The sequence below is a fragment of the Macrotis lagotis genome, chromosome 1, assembly GCF_037893015.1.
Source record: "Macrotis lagotis isolate mMagLag1 chromosome 1, bilby.v1.9.chrom.fasta, whole genome shotgun sequence".
In the NCBI taxonomy this organism is placed as follows: domain Eukaryota; kingdom Metazoa; phylum Chordata; class Mammalia; order Peramelemorphia; family Peramelidae; genus Macrotis; species Macrotis lagotis.
The window spans coordinates 782996736-783012406 of NC_133658.1; the positions used below are offsets into that span (position 1 = coordinate 782996736).

The 15671-nt window shown below is 40.2% G+C and overlaps 1 protein-coding gene across 2 annotated transcripts in view; it reads left to right on the forward strand.

Annotated features, from left to right (window-relative positions):
* Window positions 1–4059: 4059 nt before the first annotated feature.
* CUL5 (cullin 5) overlaps window positions 4060–15671 on the forward strand; it is a 91537-nt gene continuing 79925 nt past the window's right edge. The window contains exon 1 of one of the 2 annotated variants that reach the window (XM_074216613.1): window positions 4060–4166. In XM_074216613.1, coding sequence (XP_074072714.1) covers window positions 4143–4166 — 24 coding nt within the window. In that variant the 5' untranslated portion in view covers window positions 4060–4142. The remainder of the gene's footprint in view (window positions 4167–15671) is intronic. The other variant, XM_074216614.1, reaches the window with a different exon arrangement.

Consider the following 15671-nt stretch of genomic DNA (forward strand, 5'->3'; position numbering starts at 1 on the left):
TTATTCCTTAGATTTAATATTTTATTTTTTTCCAATAATACATAAAAACAGCTTTAACAGTTTTTCAAATTTGAGTTGCAAATTCTCTCTTCCTCATTCCCTCAATTGAGAAGTTAAGCTATTTGACATAAGTATGACGTATTTAGTCATGCAAAACCTATTTTCATGTGATTTGTGATGTGAAAGGAAAACACAGACAAAACACCTAAAGAAAAATAAAGAAGTAACTTTAGTCTATATTCAGACTCCATCAAGTCTTTCTCTGGAGATGGACAGCACTTTTCATCAGAAGTCCTTCAGAATGTTCTTGGATTTTTATTTTGCTGACAAGAACCAATTTATTCACAGTAGATAGATCATCATACAATATTGCTGCTACTGTGCAACATGTTCTCCTGGTTCTGCTCATTTCACTTTGCATCAGTTGATGTAAGTCCTTCCAGGTTAAAAAAATTATTCTTAAACTAGTCTATTTGGTGCTGTCTACATAGGGAGGCATATCCTCTATACTGTTTCCAAGATCTAAGAAGGAAGTAAGGGAGGAAGAGAGGAAGGGAGGAAGGGAAGGAAGGGAGGAAGGGAGGAGGGGAAGAAGGGAGGAAGGAAGAATTAATTTATTGAGTTCTTCCAAAGTGTCAGGCACGGGGGAATAAAAAAGATATAAAATTAGTATGGGCCCATATACTATAAGTATGCCCACATGGGCTATCTAAATCCAACTCAAAAGTGGGTAATACAAATGGAAAGTTCTAGAATCTGGCTGTACCCTCTCCAAGAAAGAATGCTGTTTTGGCTTCGAAGGAAGAAGGAGGAGGACTACAACTTTTGTTCATTCTTGTCGGTCTCCTAGAGGGGTTTTAACTAGGAATTATTGTCTATCTGCTGCTCCTTAAATATTGCTAGGTTAAGGGTTATGAATCTTGATCAGAATAAAAACAAATTCTTTGGTCATTTGTCTTTACTTTAAGCTCATTAACTTTGCCCCCTTCTGAAAGTTATTGTTTCAGACAATGAACTAGCATTAAGAAATGCTGAAAAAACTACTTGTGGAAAGCATATTTTGATTGAGATTTCAAGGTAGCCAGAAGTAGAAATAAGGGACAGCCTTTCAGACTCAGACATGGAGTACAGTCAGTGACAATTTAAGAGTCCTGGGATGTAAAATTATTTAAGGAACATGGAGGCCAGTGTCACTGAGCCTGGATCACTGAGTACCTGTTCATATCCTTTGATTATCATATCACACATATAGTTTCATATATATATATATATATATATATATATATATATATATATATATAGTGTGTGTGCGTGTATCACATTCCTGTATATAAAAGGTACTTAATAAAATGCTTATTTTCTTTCTCTCCTTTTGCTCTTCCTTATAGATATCATTGCTGTAGCTGGGAGTTGGGTTAGAGATAAGGTGATATTTCTGATGTAAAGATTGTGAAGTTTGCATTCCCAAAGGAATATATAACTTCTCCTTCTTTGGAGAATGAGATAGCTAGGGTGATGCATGTCTAGTTTTCTTTCTTTGTTGAATGGGCATGCTTTTACAAACTGTGAAAGAATCCCAGGGCTATTTCCTGGGTCTTCTTTTCTTTTCACTCATCAGTTTTCATAGATTCAATTATCAGCTCTATGCTGATGAATCTCAGATCTACCATTAAATTCCCCTAAACTTTCTTCCACATTTCCCAGTTATTGTTGGACAGTATTTCCTGTTATTGGGAGGATAGTATCTTCCCAGAGCCCTTTCCTCCTCAATTCTTCATAATCTTTCTCCCACATCCCATCTATTGCTAAGGCTTGTAGATTTCATAATACTGATTTTCTCTGGAATACCTATTTTCTCCTCTGCTACTGCTTCCAGTCTAATGCAGGCCCTCACCTTCTCATTCCTGAACTATTGTAATAGTTTGCTGGTAGGGCTTACCTGCCTCAAATTTCTCCCCATTCCAATCCATCCTCTGTTTTGCTGCCAAAGTAATTTTTCCTAAAGTGCCAGCCTAACCACATTTCCCCTGTACTCAACAAATTCCAGTAGCTCTCTTATTATTTTCAGGATGAAATACAAAAATGTTCTTGTTTGGTATTCAGTCCTTCATAAGTGAGCCCTCTCCTACCTTTACAATCTTCTTTCACCCTACTCCCTGATACATATTCGATCTAGTGCCTCCAGCCTCCTGAGAGTGTTCTAAGAACGAGGCCCTGTAGCTCTCGGCTCCTGGCTTTTTCTCTGGCAGTGGCCCATGCTTGGAATGCTGTCCCTTTTTCACTCTACCGACTGACATCCCGGGCTTCTTTCCAGTCCCATCTAAAAATTCCACCTTCTACGGGAAGCCTTTGCCAACCCTTTATTCTAGTGCCTTTCCTCATAAATTACTTCCTATATATCCTGCAGATTGCTTTTAAGTATGTATTATTGGGGACAGCTAGATAGTGGAATATGTTCCCAGCCTAAAGTCAGGAAGACTCATTCTGAAGTTTAAGTCTGGCCTCCGACACTTTCTAGCTGTGTGACCCGGGGCAAGTCACAGCCACCCTGTTTGTCTCAGTTTCCTCGTCTGCAAAATGAGACGGAGAAGGAAATGGCAAAGCACTCGGGTATCTTTGCCAAGAAAACTCCAAACTTACAATGAAGTCAGCGTCAGATAGTGAACAATAACGAACGTATTTAATGATGCCCATCGTGCTCTGTGCCAGGCTGGGCATGTGGCACATTTCCGTTAACACTTAGTTTTCACTTCACACTCCCTGTCCCTGGACGGTAAGCTCCCCGAGGCCAGGCACAAGGCTGGAAGGGCGCAGTCTGAGTGTGCTGGGTCTAGTCGGCCTGTCCGTCAGGAGGCCGGAGAGGCGGGCGCGGCGGCGGGCGGCAGGACGGGGCGCCGCCTCATCTTCTCCCGCCCGGCCCGGCCGGCCCGGGGGCCTGGCCCAGTCCTTCGCCTTGGCTCAGCTTCTTCATCTGAGAGGTAAGGACAGCAGCCACCTACAAAGCAGGCGGGGAAGCAGGGAGAGAATACAGTTTGCAGGTCCTCAAACCCCATTACAATGCTGTTATTGTGAATAAATACTCTTTTTTAAGTTTTTTGCTTGCCCACGGCCGCCGGCTAGGTGATGATTGGGCGTCGGAGGTCGGATTTGCACTCGGGGCTCCGGGCTCCGGGCTCCGGGGCTCCATCCCCTCCCAGCCGGCTGGGCGGGGGCCTGGGGCCAGGAGGCTCGCAGCGGCCCCCCCACCCCCCACCCCCCGACGCGGGGCCTCTGCGCCTTTAAGGTCACGGCCGGCAGCCGGCTGACCTCGGCAATCCCCGCCCCTCCCTCCGCGGCCCCCCCTCCCCGGCGCGGAGCCTCTGCGCCTTTAAGGTCACGGCCGGCAGCCGGCTGACCCCGGCGCTCCCCGCCCCTCCCTCCGCGCCCCCCCCCCCCGGCGCGGGGCCTCTGCGCCTTTAAGGTCACGGCCGGCAGCCGGCTGACCCCGGCGCTCCCCGCCCCTCCCTCCGCGGCCCCTCCCTCCGCGCCCCCCCCCCCCCCGGCGCGGGGCCTCTGCGCCTTTAAGGTCACGGCCGGCAGCCGGCTGACCCCGGCGCTCCCCGCCCCTCCCTCCGCGGCCCCCCCCCCCCGGCCCCGGCGCGGGGCCTCTGCGCCTTTAAGGTCACGGCCGGCAGCCGGCTGACCCCGGCGCGCCCCTCCCTCCGCGGCCCCTCCCTCCGCGCCCCCCCCCCGGCGCGGGGCCTCTGCGCCTTTAAGGTCACGGCCGGCAGCCGGCTGACCCCGGCGCTCCCCGCCCCTTCCTCCGCGGGCTCCCAGCTGCCCCCGGGGCTGGCCCAGGCCGGGCCCTCCCCAGCTCCGGGGCCACGTGACTCGGCCCCAGCCTGCGCCGCGGGGCGCCACCGTGACGGCCCGAGCCGGAGGCAGGGCAGGCTCGCCCCGGCTGCGGCCCGGCTGCGCCCCCCGCCGCCCCCGGGGCCTCGCCCGCAGGAGCCCCTCCCCGCGAGCATGTGAAGGGGAGCCGGCGAGCGAGCCTGCCCGCGGGGCCCGAGCCGGAGCGCCCCGCCCGGCGGCAGAGGCCGCGGCCCAGCCGGCGAGCCCTCGGACCGCTCGCGCGCTCTCGCGAGAGGAGAAGTTGAGGGAACATGGCGACGTCTAATCTGTTAAAGGTAAGAAGCGCGCTCCGCCGCCATCCCGCGCCGCCCCTCCGGGCTCGGCCTCTGCCGGCGCTGCCCCCGGGCCGCACCCGGGCCGGGTGCCGCGCAGGGCCGCCCCGACGGCGGCGCCCGAGGGGGCCGCTCCCGGGCGCTGGGGCGCCAGCGGCCTTGCCGCCCGGCCTCGCTGCCCACCGGTTGCCGCCTCCGTGGCCGCCCGGCGGGGCCTCGGGCCTCGGGCCTCGGGATCGGCCCGCTCGGGCGCGGAGCGCGGCAGGGGGTGAAAGCCCTGCGGAACCGCGGCCCCTTCCCCGGGCCCGGAGGGCCGGCGGACCCCCGCCCCTTCCCCGGGCGCGCAGCCACCCCCAGGACTCGAGCCCCGGCTCTACCGCCCTACCCAGGTGCTGCCAGAGGTTTTCGAAAATCCCTAAAGAAAGGAATTGCGCGTACCAGCAAACTTTTAGGTTTATTAGAGGCTTGGCAGGCGTCCTGGAGGGAAGGCTCCATTAGCCGGCTAAAGGGAAAAGGTCAGCGCATCCTTCTGTTCTTTTGTAATAACCTTCACATTGGAAACTTTTGGCCTATGTGGACCTGGAAGGGGTCCATCAATAACAGAACCCCGGCGTGTTCTTTCATCGAGGAGGAAACAGGCCTGCATAAAGAAGTTAAGTGACTTGCCCAAGGTCACATAGTCAGGTGGAAGAGTCACTGGACCTCACCTTGACTCTAGGGACCTTTTCTTCTTTACTACACATTATTTCTGAGTGGTTTAGGTTTTCGCTGATTTCGTTCTCTCTTTTTAGACTTCTCAATTATGGTCACCCCCCATGTCACAAATCACTTTTGCTCCTATCAGATCAGAGCACCGATTGAATAAATTTAGTTACCAATCACGATTTGATGTTTGAAGTCAAGACTGACTTGAACATGGTAATGGTTTGGATACCATTTTCCATGTTATAAAAATAGTTTAAATTAGTATGTGTATATATATTACACATATTACATATGTGTGTATAAATAAATTCTAAAGTTGATTTTTTTTAAAGGGATGATTAGTATGAGCAGATTTCTTTTTTGGTGTCATTTCAGGCTCTTTTAAGTTTGAAAGCTGTTTCTCTGTTGAGATTCTGTTCTGCTTTTTACCACTTTAATACATAGGGCCTGTCTGTCAACTTTGCTATACCTGTTATTTTCTAAATCTGGAGAGTATTAAGTGATCAGGGGATTTATGCACAATTCATCTAGTTCATTCAACAATTATTAAATACTGTGGGCTGAGTCTTAAGAGGGTCAGTAGTCTTAGAGCAGGGGTTCCTAATCTTTTTTGTGTTATTTACCCCATTTGACCTATAGACCCTTTCTCAAAATAATATTTTTGAATTCTTAAAATATATACAATTTCAAATGAAAACTAATTATGTTGGAATAAAGTTAACATTTTTTAAAAATCACATTCATGTACCCCAGTTAAAAGTCTGAAGACCTATTAGAGCCTAGAGAGGTAGAAGACTAACAGAAAACTAATGTACATTCTTCCATAATGAATAATTTGGGACTTGGGGATTTTTTGTGCCAAGAATGTCATCAATGAATCCAGTTCAATAAGTCATTGCAATTTATAATTTTAGAGACTTCCCTAAAATTAGGGAAGTTGTTCATGATCAAGCAAAGACAGACAGACACAGACACAGACACACACACACACATCCAAGGCAAGACTTGGAATTAGTTCTTCCTGAGCCTTCTTTTTTTTTTAGGTTTGTTTGGGTTTTTTTTTTACAAGGCAAATGGAGTTAAATGGCCTGCCCAAGGCCACACAACTAGTTAATTGTTAAGTGTCTGAGGCCAGATTTGAACTCAGATACTCTTGACTCCAGGGCCAGTGCTCTATCCACTGTGCCATCTAGCCACCCCTCTTCCTGAACCTTCTAGCCATACATTAACTTTAACTATCTGTCATGATAAATGCATTAGAGAACTGCAAAACAGGCTTCTCTGTGAGGTTCAGGTTGGGGGAACAAAAGAGGCATGTTGGAGGAAGGTTGATATTTGAACTGGATTTTAAAAGAGGGAAGGAATTAAACAGGTTAAGAGGGAAATGGAAGGTTTTCCAAGCATAGTAAACCATATGTGCAAAGGCACTAAGCCAGAGAGTGTTAACTGAGTGTGTTCAGTTGGCAGAGAAGAGTCCAATTTAACTCTGGGACAATAATGGACAACAACAAATAGGACATCAAGGTGGTTTATTGTATGTCATGCAGGACTCCTCTCTCAGATATCAGCAGTGTGATCCCAGGCACTTAAATCGATTTAACTTTTAGCCTCCATTTTCTCATCTGTAAAATGAGGGTGATAATGATATTTTATCTCCCAGGATTGTTGCAAGAATTAAATGAAATAATATATGTAAAGCACTTTGGAAACTTTAAGACAAAGCCCTGAGTGACAGGCAGAGGAGTTTTAATTTGGTGAAATAGGCAACAAATTGGTAGCCACTGAAGATTTTGGGGCAAAGTAGTGAATTTGTTAGATCTAAATATAGGAATATTTTGGCAGTAGTGTGCAAAGTAAATTAGAGGAGGAAAAAAATGGAGGTTCTTCTCAGTTGACATTGAATGCCTATTTTATGTTGAGGGATAAGACAAAAAAGTGGATGGGTACTCTCTATCTTTGAAAATAACATTTAATAGATTTTCTTGGTATACTTAGATTAGAAATACCTACCATTACTATATCTCCCAAACTCATATGTGTATATCATGTATATTTATGTATATATGTGTATATATATATATGTTTTAATTTTCAAAGAATTATAGTGCCAAAAAAAAGAATCTCTTATTTGAAATTAAGAACTATCTATCAAAAACATTTCAGAAAATAAGACTATGGGAACAGTGTTGAAGAAAATTTTAAATGTGTTGTGGGTTTTCCTGATTCTCATGGTGTGGGGAAATGCCATCTTTTTTGGTATAACTTTTAAGTGCTTGGAAGTTAAAGTAGTCAGATAATGCTAGTGTAACTGAAGTGAATTCTTCCATCTCTTAATTGAATTAAATTGTTGTGCATTTTGTAGGACTAAAGACTTTTAGAACTAGAAAGGACCATGGAGATCATCTAGCATAAACTCCTCATTTTTTCAAATGAGGACACTTAAACCTAGAAAGGAGAAGTGACTTGCAGAAGGCCACAAAGGTAATAGTAAGGTCCCTATGATTCTAATATTTGTATATTGATAGGTTATACTATATTAATCAGGAAATTAATTGAGAGAATTTCCAGCCAGTAACATTTCTTCAATGAGAGTTGACAGCTTGAGATAATATTTGCAAAGTGCCTGTCACAGTGTCTACACCACATAGTAGATGCTTTATAAATGCATGCTTGCTTCCTTCCTGCAGTTGGCACTTAATAAATGTTCATTTCCTTCCTTCTTGATCACTCAGGGGGAAAAAAGAAACCTAAAAATTGCATCAGAGCAATTAGTGATCAAGAAATCTACTGAGAAGAAATCTAAAAACTGTCATCTTTCATCACAGAACTGTACACAAATGTCATATGGATTAAGGGCAATAGGAAAGGAGGTCCCACCCTCAAAGTCAGTTCTCAATCTAGCAGTCTTCTAGGGAAACCAGAGAGACTGACTTGTAACTGGACACTTGTAGCTAAGAAGACTCTATCCAGAGACAGAGAAAACAGAATGGGTGTTGGAAGCTACTGGAGCAGCAGTAACATGTCCAAGTGTGGCATTACTCTGATTACTAGATCCAGGGACTCTGAGAGATGCTGAAGAGGGCCTGTGAAGTTCCAGCACTCCAAACTTCAAAGGGTCAGGCCTGGTGCTAATCCTGTAAACTGAAAGTTGTAGAAACCCAGGTCAAGATCAAAAGGGGCTGAACATCCCACCCCAAAGTATAGAGCCTGCCCAGACACAAAACCTCAATTCACAAACTAAGACTGGAATGCTGAATAAATATAAGAACATACAACTATTTACAGATTTATAATAGATCCAGAAATTCCCAATAATCTCATCCTAGAAGAAGAAAGTAACTTCACAATAGCTGTAAGCAAGGTGCAAAAGAAAAAAACTGATTTTTTTTTCACAAGTACTATATAAATTACTAAAGGGAATGAAGCAAAAGATAAAAAAAATAAAAGTTTTGGGAAAAAACTAGGAAAGGGTGAACAGTCTAGAACAGAAAATGGCAAAGAACTCTAAAATTTAGAATAGATAACATAAATAGTGACTTCATGAGACAGCAGGAAATAGTTGGAAAAAAGCAAAAGCCTGAAAAAATAGAAAAAATGCCTCTAGTTATTCTCTAAAACAACTAAATCTAATAAATTTGAAAACAAGTTAGAGAGAACTTAAGAATCATTGGGCTCTCCAAAAACCACATTTAAAAAAATTCTGGACACCATGTTTAAGAAATCATAAATTAAACTTCAGATTTGAAGTGTATTACTTTTCAGCTTACTTCTAGGAAGCGGTTGGGCATTCAATTGATCAAAAATCCATTCATCTGTGCACCTCCTTTGATCCAGCAATACTGGTTAAAGAAAGAGCATGAGTGCAAAAATTTATAGCAGTTCTTTCTGTGATGACAAAGAATGGAAATGGAGGGGATTCTGATTAATCTGGGCTAGCTTCAGAGAAACTTGAGTAGACTTAAATGAACTGATGAAAAATGAAGTGAACAGAACCAAGAGAAAAATTTTTGCAGCAACCACCATATTTTAAAGACAACTTTGAAAAACAAGAGTTCTAATCCCCACAATGACCAACTACAATTCCAGAGAATTTGAAATGAAACATGCTATCTACCTCCTGATAGGGAATGAATACAGTAAAGATTGAGACTTTCAGGAAAAAAATACAGTCAGTTCAGGAATTAATTTTAATTAATAGCAGATGATTGTTTACAGGGCTGTGCGATTTCTTCCCCTTTCCTTGCACAATTGGAGAATAGTTTGAGGTAATGAAGAGTGTGAATCTGAAGACAAAATAAAATTTATTAAAAGAAAAAAGGAGAGAGCCAAAGAACAACATAAATCTAGAAAGAAAATACTGGTGGTTAGAGAAATGTTAGATTCCTTGTTCCTCAGTTAAGTTTCTTTCCTGTTGTTTAGCCATGACAAAATATTCATAAAGGTCAAAAGACTTAAATGGCTTTAGTCTTATTGGCCCCCTTGGTATTCTTTTTCATGATATTCTGTCTCCTGGCACTGGACACAGACTGTTTCTCATACTTAAAATGTGTTCCCTACTTTATCTTTACCTCATAGAAGCCTCGATTTCTATTATCACCATTTGCCAGAATAGAACCAGATCTACTAGAGCCACTCAAACTAAAATGGAGAGAGGACAAGCAATAAAGGACTTTTGGTATTTTCATATTCAGACTAGAAAAGAGTAAAAATGAAGATGAAATTGTTGAGAAATAAATAAATTCAATATACTTTTTTTTTTTTAAGCTTTCAATAGTTGTAGGGAGAAAGCTGACTTTGGAGCCAGGAAGACATGGGTTTAAGTCTTGCCTCTGACATATACAGACTCTGTGACCCTGAATACATCATTTAATCTCTCAGTGCTTTAAGTAACTTTCTAAGCCTTTAAAGTGCAGAGAAAGTGCTAGCTTTTTATTGGTAGAAAAAAATTTACTTATCTAAGAATTCTATAGCAATAAAATCACAGCTTAAATGAGATCTCTAATACAAAATATTCCAGATGTCTTGGAATGATTTAAGGTAGTCAAGGGAACAACTTGTATTTGCTAGGAGGCATAGTGATGGTTCAAGGATGGATTAGATTGTCTCTGCTTCCAAGCAATTTACAATCGAAAGGGACAACATATAAAGTCCTCTTTGATATTCCCAAACATTTTACTAAATAACGGATTGGGAAGGATTGGTTTACCAGCAGTTCATATTAAAATGGCTTAAGTATATTAGATGAATATAGTTTCACTATAGTAATTAAGTACTGTTGACAGGAAAGTCATTTTAGATTTAGTTTGCACTGGAAACCATTTAATATAAGAATATTTCAGTACTTAAATAGGTTCATGATCATTGATGGTCATGTAGATTGTTACCACTCCAAAAAACTAAAATAACGAAAGGCCTTGAGTTCATGTCATTTTAGAATCATTTTAGGAAATGGTATGTTTAGCCTAGAGAAGAGAAGACTTGCAAGACCTGTTACTGATTTTAGATATTTGAAGGGCTGTCATGTGGAGGAAGGATTGATTGATTTGTTCTCTTTGGTCCCAGAGGACAGAATCAGGAGCAGTAGAAGCAAATTGAAAAGAGTCCAATTTAGGTTTGATATCAGAAAAAACTTGCTAACAATTACAGCTGTCCAAATATGAAATGGGTTTTCTGGAGAGATGATTGGTTTCTCCCTCCTTGGAGGTATACACATTTGTCAACTAAGTTATAGGGATTATTTTTTCCATCTTTCAGATTCTGTGATTGTGTGAAAGGCTGACAGGTAGAAGAGAAATTATTTTTGAAATTCTACATGGCAGAACAAAAACCAAAAGGTGGAAGTTGCAAAGAAGTAGACTTGAACTGTGAAGGTCTTTCAATGAAATGGAGTGAATGAGAGGATGAGCTCCTTGTTACTAATTTAGAGTAGATGCTTATCTGTGAAAGAAGTCATAGAAAGTTTCTTTGTGTGGAAGATTAGCCTAGATCTTTATCTGACTCTTAGGAGTCTGTGGTTTTATGTTTTGCTTGCCACTTGAAACTAGATTATTAGTAAACTAGCAAGCAGCACAACTAATCTAGTTTTTGAAGTAGTAATATTCTCCATCTCTGAGCTTCCTTACAGATACTCATCAAAAGAACATATTTTTGCACTAAAATTCCACCACAACAAATGTAAGGAACCTATTAAAAGTTGCCTTGTAAGGATGGAGATTAAGCTGTGACGATAACAATAATAAATTATTCTTCTCGTTTATTTGAAATAGACTAGAGGTTCTTTACCCTTTTTTGTGTCATTGACTCCTTTGGCAGTCTGGTAGAACCTATAGATCCCTTCTCAGTATAATATTTTTAAGTAAAATTATTTTTAAAATTTAAGATTAAAAAGGAAACTATATATTGAAAGTTATCAACACATCTTTTAAAAACAAGTTAGGCGTGGCTAGGTGGCTTAGTGGATAAAGCACCGGCCCTGGAGTCTGGAGTACCTGGGTTCAAATCCAGTCTCAAACACTTAATAATTACCTAGCTGTGTGGCCTTGGGCAAGCCACTTAACCACATTTGCCTTGCAAAAACCTAAAAAAAAAAGTTAGACCCAGGTTCAGAAGCCCTTTAATATTGTTACTTAGAAACCTTTTTTTTTGTTATATATAACTCTTTGTTATAATATTTTAAATCTAAATGTAGTTTGACCATTTTCTGTAATCCTGATCTAATTTTGCTATGTTCCTCTCATTTGATGATGAATGCACAGTGCATTGATTAATTACTGGTCTGAAGTCAGGAGACCTGAGTTCCAATGTAGGTTGTAAGAAGGGAAGAATAATAATAGCTCCAGTCTAGCAGCGTTGTGAGGAAATGAGAGAATTGTAGAGCAGCACTTGGCACATTGTAAATGCTGTGTAAAATATCAACTATTATTAACTATTCTAAGGGAACAGTTGGAATAGCCAGGCTAAAAGGGTAGACCAGGCCAGTTTATAGAGAGCTTTGATTGCCAGACGAAGGAATTCGGGATGACCCAAGATTTTCTGCAGGGGAGTGACATGATTGAAGCTACTGCTTTTGAACCACATTAATATCTGCACAGGCAGCCTGCACTGTAAGATCTTTAAGTACTTTATAAATGTTAATAGCTAGTAAAAACTATCTAAACATAAAATATTTTTGCATCTTTAATCAAATTTTTTACTCATAAATTCCAAGGAGAGCCCTCAACTATTTTTACTTGATACCTGTTCTTCCCTCTCTTCTTTCTGAAAACCAAATAAGAAGTTCCTTCCTTTGAAAAAAATGGACCTAAGATGGAAGAGAAATTGGTAGAAGATTCCCTTCTACCTACCTCATTTTTTCTATCCCGAAGAATCTGAAGTTGCCGAGGGAGAAATTTGAGAGAGTTATATTGAGCCTCTTCTCTCCTACCATTTTGCCAATTAAAGATAGTTGAGATAAATTTAGTAATTTCTGTTTAAAAAAGTGAAACATCTTAGATGGGCTAACACCCCTTCACTCATATCTTCCTATGTAGTGTTCAGATAGATTACCTAATACTTAGGCTAAAATAGGAGTTTTAGTTGGAACTTTTGAGAGGGAGGATTAATTTTGAATCTTGGAGGTTGGCCTGGATTGGGATTATTTTGGACATACAGGATGGCATTGAAATCAATGAGCACATAGTGAGTAAGGAAAAGGAATATCAGACAGGAAAAAGGCTAGGAGGTACTGTCTTCATGGTAGCAACCACTAGTGTTATATTTGAAGTCATGCTACCTCTCCAAGAGTTTTTGCTTTTGTGTCAAGGAACCCTTTGACAGTGTGGTGAAACCTATGAATCCCTTCTGAGAATATTTTAAAATACATTAAAAAATAGAATTACAAAGGAAACCAATTATATTGAAACACAGTATCAGAATATTAAAGAAAGCAACACTGAAGAGCCTAGGTTAAAAATGTTTGCTTTAGAAGATACTCATCCAAAAGATATTTGTCTAAATATACTCCTCAAAAGAACAACAATTCCACACTAGAATTCTATCACATACCTGGCATATCATTATAGAAAGTACCCTGCAGAATGAAATTTTGGCTTGTGTTATTTTAGTAATGGTGTTTTGACCTTATCATATAATTTGTTGTTACATTTTAATGTGACTTACTTTGTCCTGCAGTTATATGAACTTTTTTTTGTAATTTCAGATAATCCATGTTTTTATAGACTATTAAGCATACTGCAAGGGAATAAATATTTACTGGTAACAATAATTAGAAAAATTTATAGAATTCAGTCAAGTATGTATTAATTTTTATGTACCAGGAATTTGACCATGTGTTTGGGTTGCAAAGACAAAAATTAATCATCTTTGTCCTCAAGGTGCTTAGATTTTATTGAACAGAAACAACATACATACAGATTAATAAATTCAAAATATTGGTATTTGGCATTGGTGGCAAGAGAACAGTAAAAACTGGGAGAAACAAGAAAGAGTTTGTTAGAAGTAGCACTTTAACATTTAGCCATCTTAGGAGTCAAAACTGAGGAGAATCAAATCTGAGGAGGAGAGCAGAGATATAAAGGTGGGAATCATATATGACTATCTTTGAGCCTTACCAGTTTGGTTAGAATGGGAAGGATAAACCTGGCAGCAGTCATTGTAGAAAGATAAGTCAAGGGGTAGCTAGGTGGCACAGTGGATAGAACACCAGCCCTGGAGTCAGGAGGACCTGAGTTCAAATGCGGCCTTAGACACTTAATAATTACCTAGTTGTGTGACCCACTGCCTAGCCCCACCCCCCAAAAAAAAAGAAAAATTAAGCCAAATTGTGCAGTACTTTAAATTCCAGAAAGAAGTTTGATGGGTTTTGTTTTTCTGTTTTGGATACAGTAGGAAACTACTTCAAGCTTTACATAGAATTTCCTTTCAAGTTCATCATTATTTGAATTTTTTTCTGTGAAAATATGTGCTTTATTAGTATATGGTTCAGTATAGTAACATGTTATTAAAAAGTTTTTGAATTTATCATATTTTTGTTCATTTAAAATATATTGGTTTTAATGATATGTAAAGTATATGTGTATATATGTATGTACAGCAATTGTTCTACCTGTTCTGCCTTCCTGTTCTGTGTTTAATGAATATTTAGTTGTCAAAGAGTAAACAGTTCCTTATGAATAATGCTTTAACTTTAAAGATGTACTGATCCTGAGTAATAATAGAACTAAAAAATATTTATACATCCTCACCCTACCAATTTTGAGAAGAAAATTTTAATTTTTCCTCTCTGATTTCCCTTTCTCCAGCACACATTTTTTTCCTCCCTGCTTAAAGCCACAAATCAAGGAGGTATGCAAAGGTTATGGTGCTTGAATCATTAAGCACCTAGTCTTTGCTATTGCTAAGCAGTAATAATACAAAATGGGAGATTGAATTGGTCCTGCCTCTAAGTTCTAAATAGCCCTCTGTCTCACATGATAAAAATGATTTTGAAGTGAAAGGCACCATTTAATTCAATTTACCTATTTTATAGATGAGAAAAATAGTGCTTTCAGGTTTAAAAGTACTTTCTTCACAACCTTTTAGAGCTTGGTGGTGTTATGTATTATCTCCATTTTTATAGATTAAAAAAAAAGGTTTGCTCATAGTCAGATAATTAGTAAGTGGCAGATCTAGGCCTAAGTTAAGTTTATTATTTTCTCTTGTGACAGAATGATAGAATTATAGAATTTGAGTTGAAATGTATTTCATATAATTTTCTCATTTTATTTTATTTTTTGCTTTTTTTAGACTGACTTATATGGAAATATGATTTCATGTGTATAATTGATATCGTTCATTACTTACCTTCTCAGTGGGTGGGGAAGGGATGGGAGAGAATTTGGGAATTCAAAATTTTAAAAGAAAAGAATGTTATAAATAAAGAGGAAAAATAAAAGAAAAAAAATGCATTTCAGCAGTGATCTAACTCAACCCATACATCTAGTCTCTTGTTGAAGACCTTTAAAGAAGGGGAACATATGCTATCTCTGGTCAATCCTTTCTACTTTTGGATAGCTCCAGTTAGGAAATTTTTTCTGACTAACTTTACCTCTTTGCAATTTCCAACCACTGTCATTGTTTCTGGCTTTAGTCAGAACAGGTATAATACATCTTTCACAATACAGTCCTTCACATATTTGAAAAGAAGTATTATATTCTCCTCTGAGTCTTCTTGAAGATAAAAATTACTATTTTTCCTTCAACCTTTCCTCATGGCATAGACATAAGGCTCTTCACTATCCTAGTTGCCTTCTGGACATATTGCCAGCTTATCATTGTACTTCTGCAACTGACACCTTCAACAAAATTCAAGGTTCCAGGTTTAACATTTTATAAACTCAAGTTTATGTTATAATCTCCTGGGAAAAACATGACTAGAAATAGAAATATATAAAGTAACTAGGAGCAGTGAGTGGAAGTTACAGGTTCTTTGTGAAAAAAAACTGCAACAATTTGAGCTAAGTGGAAATCATATGCTTTAGGAAAGAGGCATTGACTTCCCTGTCATTAAGTGTCTTGAAGCAGAACCTGGAAAATCTGTAGTCAATAATGTCAACAGGAATCCATATTGGATATCAAGTTGCTCTAAGTAACTTTTTATATTCAACTTTTGAGTTGCTTTGATTATTGAAACTTATGTCAGATGAACAATTAATAAAAGTACTTAGCTTCTCTAAATGAGTTTAAACCCCAAAACTAGATATGTTGTATCTTAAAATGCTGAATATGCTTATAGCTGTGGGAACCTGTTGGTAACCTTTAAGGAAT